Source organism: Rhododendron vialii, chromosome 5a (genome assembly GCF_030253575.1).
Source record: "Rhododendron vialii isolate Sample 1 chromosome 5a, ASM3025357v1".
Taxonomy (NCBI): domain Eukaryota; kingdom Viridiplantae; phylum Streptophyta; class Magnoliopsida; order Ericales; family Ericaceae; genus Rhododendron; species Rhododendron vialii.
Window position 1 is genome coordinate 42,721,394 of NC_080561.1, and position 8,315 is coordinate 42,729,708.

At 39.0% G+C, this 8,315-nt stretch overlaps 2 protein-coding genes across 5 annotated transcripts; one reads left to right on the plus strand and one right to left on the minus strand.

Annotated features, from left to right (window-relative positions):
• The first annotated feature begins 340 nt into the window (after positions 1–340).
• On the plus strand, positions 341–3,763 carry LOC131326170 (serine/threonine-protein kinase STN8, chloroplastic). Its single transcript, XM_058358793.1, has 4 exons — positions 341–1,058; positions 1,818–1,991; positions 2,105–2,509; positions 3,186–3,763. Exons 1-4 carry the CDS (start codon positions 483–485, stop codon positions 3,531–3,533), a joined length of 1,503 nt encoding a protein of 500 aa, XP_058214776.1. The 5' UTR covers positions 341–482; the 3' UTR covers positions 3,534–3,763.
• A 24-nt stretch (positions 3,764–3,787) lies between these two features.
• On the minus strand, positions 3,788–8,315 carry LOC131326172 (mannan endo-1,4-beta-mannosidase 6). 4 transcript variants are annotated; one of them, XM_058358800.1, is made up of 6 exons: positions 8,069–8,315; positions 6,821–7,100; positions 5,990–6,184; positions 5,090–5,212; positions 4,669–4,880; positions 3,788–4,332 (listed from the first exon to the last, which is right to left on the minus strand). In XM_058358800.1, the coding sequence occupies exons 1-6, from the start codon at positions 8,119–8,121 to the stop codon at positions 3,900–3,902; spliced, it is 1,296 nt and encodes a 431-aa protein (XP_058214783.1). In that variant the 5' UTR covers positions 8,122–8,315; the 3' UTR covers positions 3,788–3,899. The 4 variants fall into 4 exon arrangements, with proteins under 4 accessions (XP_058214783.1, XP_058214781.1, XP_058214782.1 ...); XM_058358798.1 differs by lacking the exon at positions 8,069–8,315 and adding an exon at positions 7,198–7,442; XM_058358799.1 differs by lacking the exon at positions 8,069–8,315 and adding an exon at positions 7,255–7,428.

Below are 8,315 nucleotides of genomic sequence, written 5' to 3' on the forward strand. Positions count from 1 at the left end.
CAACATTTCAATAGTTGTCTTGATTACTAGGAGTTGTTGAACACAAATCCCTTGGATTCTGGGGTAACAATTGGGCTCAATTTTTCTTTTCTTCTTAATGCCATTGTGAGAAGCAATTGTGTGTTAGTATTAAACTGTAAGACGATGTATGTTAGTCATTGTTAAACCGTCCTCTTTCTGGTTTAATCTTTGGATTTGGGAGTTGGAATTTTGTTATCCTCCTGATATTTGCAAATTACGGGCCAAATAAAAAAATAAAAAAATTACTATTTCATCTTTTAAGGGCATCAATGTCTTTTCAGTTTTCCATAAAACATGAAATACTATATACTGGAGTACTTGTTTTTCCTCTCCACAAATTCCCACCTCAATTCAGGATAAACCAAAGGATTGACGTGGGAAAAAACCAACCTTTTGCTGGCACTCTCTTTGGAGTAAAGCACTTCCCTCGCGCCATAACCTGTCTTTCTTGATGAGTATCCATGGCTTCTCTGCTATCCTCAACTGCCACTACTCTCCCACATAATAATCACAATTACAAGCCCACTCTCTTCTCTCCGACAAGAATAATCAGCACCCATTTCCAGAGAACCCAAGTGAGGTGCAATGCATTTCTCGACAACATACCGGAGAATTTCCTCAACAACACTCTTCATTTCGACCAACCACTCTCTCTACTCCCAGTTTTTCGATCCGGGTATGCGCAGTTTCAGAGGGCTACAGCGGAATTACCGGAGGTGGAGAAGTGGGGGATTCTTGTTTTTGGTGGGTTTATTTGGATTTACTTGACTGCTAGGCCAGGAGTTCTAATTGGTGCTATTGATTCATATATTCTCGCTCCTCTGCAAATTGGGGTGGACAGTTTGTTGGGGAGGAGGGGCTTAAAGAGTAGTGATTTCCTGATTGGGGATAGATTGGGAGAAGGTTCTTTTGGTGTTGTTTATGCAGGTGTGATTGTGCCAAAGAATATGAGTGTTGAAGAGACACTACCAAATAGTGGTCGGCGAAAAGCCGCAATGAGGGATGGACAGTTCAAGCAGAAAGTTATTCTCAAAAAGGTAAACTGTGACATTTCATCATAACTCTTCCTTGTTCTCATTTTGGACATCATTTGTCTATGACATATGATCATAACTTCCTTTTTATCACCATTTGATCATAACTTAAAAGACCGTATTTTCTACTTACTGCCCAATTTTGTCTCATCTGATATATTTCATTGAGACATTGTGGACTGGTTGGATTCCTTGTTGATTTGTTCGTTTTCAATCTGCTAATACGTGACAATCGATTTCTATGGGTCATTCTTGAAATGCACCCATTGCCTTCTATTTTGCTTTCTTGATAATATGACTCATATGAGAGAGTACTGGTTGGGAGCTATAGCCCCAGCCACTGGGTAGGATCGCCTTATATAGAATCTTTTCATTGACATTTATTCTAATAGTCCACTTCCAATTATTGAACCTACAGTTGTTGCTTTCATATGTTCGCTTTGCTTTACTTTTTTGCTCAATATATTTTTGCTTTACATTTTTTGCTCGATATGTTTTTGTCTTTTGTATTACTACTTTGATGCTGAGGTAGTTATTCTGCGCTGATACGCTATCTACTTACCAAATCATATAGTTGCGAGAGACACCAAAATCAAAACATAATGAAACTTGAATCTGATAGAAGAATTCCTTTATGTTGTTTCATTTTTGTTGTATCACTATGCTTATGTTTTGTTCTTCTTGAATTTTTTTTAAGAGACCGCCCTGTCTTTCTGACATTTGAATGGATTATTTATATTGCTTATGTAAGAAAGTTATCAGGTGAAGGTTGGAGTTCAAGGTGCTGAAGAATGTGGTGACTTTGAGGAATGGTTCAACTATAGGCTGTCAAGAGCAGCTCCTGAAACCTGTGCCGAGTTCCTTGGAACTTTTATTGCTGACAAAACAAATGCGCAATTTACAAAAGGCGGTAAATGGCTTGTATGGAAATTTGAGGTACTAAATCTATTTATTTTTTTTTTGGGCAGCCTTATTCGTGTCCTATCAATTTCCCATAAATCCTTTCTATACTGCATATGGAACTTATACAGAGAAATCATATGTGACAGGGAGATCTAGACCTTTTGGATTACATGAAAGATCGCAATTTTCCTTTGAACTTGGAGTCGGTCATGTTTGGTCGTGTTCTGCAAGGACTGGACTCGATTAAGCGAAACGCATTAATTATCAAGCAAATTATGCGCCAGATTATTACTTCGCTCAAGAAAATCCATGACACGGGCATCGTTCACCGAGACATAAAGCCATCAAACTTAGTGGTAACAAAGAAGGGACGGATTAAGCTCATAGATTTCGGGGCAGCCACAGATCTTCGGATTGGCAAGAACTATGTACCCAACCGTGGCTTGCTTGATCCTGACTATTGTCCCCCAGAACTGTATGTACTCCCAGAGGAAACACCTAATCCACCGCCCGAGCCTATTGCTGCATTCCTCTCTCCCATTTTATGGCAGGTATCACTCTACTCTTACCATTTTCGTTTTGGAGGTGAACTCCTCAACTCTTTATGCTTTCTAGGAAGTGGAACCTAAAAACAACATTACTTATGTGGATAAAAGAAAAAGGAGAGTGAGAAATCCATCTCAGATCACTTGAAGTAGATCCTATTTGGTTTAATTGCAGGGCAACTAAGCTATAGGGCATCTGAACTTCCTCAAATAATTGTCTATCGAATATCACAAGGCTTTGTGGGGGTGTTGTTCTTATAATCATTTTTGCGAAACACCCATAAGAAATATTTTTAACCAATAGTTTTTCAAACTTCTGCTACATACACATTTTGGAAAACAACCAACGTTTTGGAAAATTTCGTAAAAATCCTTTCGATTTGTCCAAAACGATTACCCCCAGAAAATTATTAAGATTGGAAAACGGTGAACCTTTTGTTTTCAAAACCAGTTTCTAAGGTAAGTTCTGTAATATCAGCAACCAAACAAGGTGCAAATATCGGGCTATAACATCCCTACGCGGCTACGCAGTTGTATTTATGGCAAAGGGTCGTTTCGCTTGACAAAGCTTGTTCGACTTAGCTATTGCTACTGCACATGGCTAGTTCGAGTTCCTTTTCCACAACACAGTAAAAGAAGCTTGATTCAAGTATAAACTCGTGTGTTTTCATTGTACTTTCAGCTAAACAGCCCTGATCTATTCGACATGTACTCTGCTGGGATTGTACTTATGCAAATGGCAATACCAACATTAAGGTCAGCTGCAGGATTAAAGAATTTCAATACAGAATTAAAGACAGTTGGATACGACCTGAAGAAGTGGAGGGAGAAAACTCGGATGAGGCCTGACTTAAGCATTCTTGATCTTGATTCCGGTAGAGGGTGGGATTTGGCCACGAAGCTTATTTCAGAGAGAGGTTTCCTGCGAAGGGGGCGGTTATCTGCTGCAGCTGCTTTGAGGCATCCTTATTTCTTGTTGGGTGGTGACCAGGCAGCCACAGTTCTCTCAAAGCTTAGCTTAACCAAGTAGAAATCTCTTCACCTTATGGTTATGGAATTTTTTCCACTCAAGTATTTATAGTTGTTACTGGAGAGAGAATCAAGTCCCATCCCATGTAAACGAGGATGAATCTATTTTTTCATCACGAAAGAGACCAATTGTCTTCTAAAATGGCCAAGGAAATGCAATAGCATGACACTAACCATGTTGTAATGATGATTTCGGATGAGGAATCTTTGTCTGAAATTTATTACCAAAAACCTGCAACGACTTGCGAAAACATGAAAGCCATAACTTCAACTCCTCCATTGTATGATAAATGTGCTTTCAAAATTTCATATATACATACATGCTATGTGGAAGTATAATCATTCTTCTATACATCACCCACACTATTCAAAGATCATCATGGTAGATGAAAGTCTCTAAAGGATGCTTCTTCTTGCAACCCCAGTGGCATTTCCAAGAACAAAAGGAGTTGAAGGTCGTAAGCCTTTTGGAGTGGAGAGATATAATGTCGGAAGTTGAAGGAGACTTTGAAAGAACAATTGCATACCCATCGTCCATGTAATCTGTCGCTTCAGGAAATAGTTGCCACAGAAGGCTTCCACCCCCACTCCCTCCTTTTTTAGTGGAATTCAAGAGGGTCTTGTACACTGTACTGAAAAGGGTGTTCCGGAATGATGTATTGTACCCTGAGTCTTTTGAAGATACACCAAACTCGCCAAACACAACTGGCATGCCAAGGGCATTCTCGGCATCTTCAATGTGGGATTGCATCCATGCCTTGACAAATGGGATATGAGCATCGGAAATTTCCTCCGAAACCCTTCAATAAAACACAAATTTCATAGTCTAACACAAATTTCCTAGTCTAATCAGTAGCTGCGGCGCCATATAAGTGATAAAAACGAAGAGGGAAATCTATACAACATTCTTATTCAACTAATGTGAATAACAATGCTACATTTACTGAAATGAATCCACAAGTCATGCCAAGAGAAGAGACCATGTATGCATACTCAAATTCATAATGCACTGTGTACAAATTCGAATGCATACTCAAATCCATGTCTAAATCAGAAGCGTTCAAGTATTGATATTAATCCCAAGTTAGGACATAAGATTTTCATTCTGTGAGGAAATTTTAATGAAGAATGCTTACCAACTGTCTGCATAAATATGAGCTGAAGCAAAATCAACACCAAGAACCTGATGGTTCCTGATGAAGTCAATTCCAACTTGTTGAGCAGCTGTATTTGGGTTGAATTGAACCTTGTTAGGTGTCGAGGGACCATAAAATCCTTCCAGCCCGATCTCCACTAAATGTTTTGGATCAATGCTCTTCACATAGACTGCCATTTCCTCTATCCATGCCTACAAACCAACCACATCAATTTTACAGGAAAAATAAGTGTTCTTCAGAGAAGATATCTCCTTAACTGTACGTTCTAACAAGTACAAGCACAGGACACGTAGTATTAATTTTATTCTATTGGCATACTCGTGTACAAGTTTGACTTTTGGATAACATATCCCTGAAACTTCATATAAAATCCTAGCTGGCAATAGAGAAGTGAACAAACCTGCAGTTTATCCCCGGAAGGATCCGAGGCACACCTTGGCTCATTCATTAGCTCCCAAGCGAATATTGTTGGATCATCCTTGTAAGTAATGTTAGTGACTGTATTCACTCTATTAAGCACGGTCTGCAATCAGAGAGAGAGAGAGAGAGAGAGAGAGAGAGAGAGAGAGAGAGCTGCAATTAGACTTCACAATGAAAACACGTGTTGTAGTGATCTAGCTATTTCGGCATACCTAGGAAGCAAAGACATCATGAAGAATGTTGAATGTTGTATCAGACTCTGACACTCATTGGACATTGTGTCAGACACTCACCCAAATGTGTCACTATTTTTTTTAGTTTAACAAAAGCAGAAACTCTTCCACACACTTGAGGGACACAAATTTCCATTGCTTAACATATATGATATCAAATGCTTGTATAGAAAGAATAACTTGCAGCACAATAACCAAGTTAGAACCATGTTACTTTATACCGTTTCATACCTCATCCTTTAGTCTTATTAGTGTCAGGAAGTTGTGCTGGAAGATACAGGTCATGTATGTATTGAATGATAGACTAATTTTACCTAAATTTTGTATCCTTTATCTATTATTATCATAGAATGCAATTGCTATCCTCATGATAAATTCTTTTAGCTTATGGTATGACCTCCTTAATTTTATCTAGAGTTATGTTGCATTTTTCGACTAATCCATTCATGCAAACTACATATAAGGAATGCATGTTTATATATTAACATGCCCTCAGAGAGTCGTGTCCTACATTTTTTTTGGAAAAAGTGTCGGGCACATCCATTTCATGTTCATCCGAGGTACTTGTACTCATACCAAGACCTCAATATTGCAATGTAATTGACCGAAGATGCCTATGACAAGCTCAGAAGCAGCTAGGAACATGCCTTAACATGGGCCTTGTAGTAGTTTTTGACAGTTGGATGACTGAAGAAGTCATCATCTGAAGTCAAATTGAAGCCAGCAGCTTTACCCCATTTCACGTATTGGGCCTTGCCGCCATAGTCATCCCAGTTGTTAGTTAATGACAATATGAGCCTGATCTTGTACTTCTTTGCTTCACTGACCACAAAATCCAAGGCCTGCAATTCCATTCTAAAATCTAAAATGAGATACAGGGTAAATGCTTATTAATTACCAACATCTACAGTCATTGTTCATGATGCATTAGACATGTATACAGTAGTATAACCAAGTAAGCGATAGGCTTAGGCTAGATTGCAATTACTACTGGACAACCGGCTTTCTGTAGGAAGTTGGAAAACAGTAAAGCATTGACTCTTTCCTATCTGATTGTTGTTTTAAGAGTCACTTTTGTAGAAAATAGCGAGGAACTGATTATTTACATATCTAGTTCCTTCAAAGCGAGAATAGTTTTTGATGATTGTACAGATTTACTAATGTTTTCCACACAAAAAAAGGTTCTATTTCAAAAAATCCTAGAAAATAACTTCCAAAAATCAGAATTAATAATGAAAACACCAACCAAGGTTGAATAGCAAAAATATGTACAAATTCCATACGCCACTATTGTCATTCTTCCATAAGGGGGTCACTTGTTATTGAACCATTGAGCCTAAGGAACCAAAGATGACATGTCACATGCCATTTTGCGAAAAAAGAAGAAGCACAGATGTTGTATGTTTGTGCCGGGGGGGGGGGGGGGGGGGGGGGGGGGGGGGTGTTGTGGGGCTGGGGCTTAAATCCAAGAGAATCACCTTGAAAACTTCTTCATCATAAACGGATGGCGATTTTTGAAGAGCTCGCCATTGGCCGTCATTGAAAGCCCAAGTACGGCCAACCGTTAGACCCACAGAAGATGCTTGTTGGAATACTTCTGTGACTTTTCCTCTTGTAGATTGATCCACAGCAAATACCATCAACCAGTATGTGTTGAATCCGTTAATATAAAAAGGTTGGTCATTAACAACGAACTGGTTCCCCTTTTTCTGCACCATGGTCCATGCATCATCTTCCATTTCACCAATTTCACAAATCCTACAATACATGATTTAAAACATTACATCAATGTAAACCGGTGTGTATACGAAGAAAATACTTCAATTCGATTAAGGATGAACTTTCTCATGAGTACCCATGTTTTATGCTAAAATATGCTAATTCACCATCTGATCTATCCAAATTTTCATACCCATTTACACTGAAAACAAGGTAACTCAAATTTTCTGCAACAAACACAAGACAAAACAGCATATATATGCTGTCCCAAAAGATTGTTTTGAATCGAAACTTATGCTCATCAGCACTCATGGTTTGAGTCAACAGGACAATTCAAAACAATCGTTTGGAACAACATATATATGCATATGGAGATTCTAGTTTTCTGCAACGCAAGAAACAATATTGTGAACCAAAAGAGAAGTTTCATGATGGCGACCCTGCTAACTTCAAAGCAAAGAATATGTTCCTTGCTATCATTTCATTGCATGCTGTTCAAGCAATGATACAGATATGAACAAGTAGTGGGAATGAAGTACTCTTCGATCACACCACCTTCTTTTTCTTTTTGTCATTCCAATCTTACCTTCTTTTAGGTGATTAAGGTACGCAATTAGTTGGGAACTACTCCGTCTAACAGAGACCTAACCATGCCTATGGGCTATGACTGAATTGTTGGCAATTGCACATTTTCTATGACATTTAATTTGTGGATACTAGATTTGTAAGTCGGTCTAGTTCAGATGTCTCATTCACTCCAAAGTACACTCGGTAAACATCAAATTAAGGAAAAGGCCCTACTCACTTCTGGGTCCTTGGCTTCAAAGCGTAACAATACTCAGAAAGTGAGTCTGTGGACGACGACAATTCAGAAATAGAGAGTACTTGCATCACAAATTCATCACCACCATTCCAAGCATATACAAAACATACATTCTTAATTAAACTGCTACCTTTGCATCGCTACAAGTTACTAATTAGGTAGTGGCCCATTCCTAGGGGTTTACCTGCATCTGCATACGTCTCTTCCCATTTCATCCAAGTCTTCTTCACATTCCATTGCCGATTTTCCTTTCAAGAATCAAGAATGGGACTGCGTCGGAATAGCAAGTTGAGAGAGAGAGAGAGAGAGAGAGAGAGAGAGAGAGAGAGAGAGAAGTTTGTGGGAGAGATGCCCTTCTGGTTACCCACAAGTAGACACCAGCCACCGCAGATGCACTGCCAGTGTGCCACCGACGGCCCTTCGAAGATAAA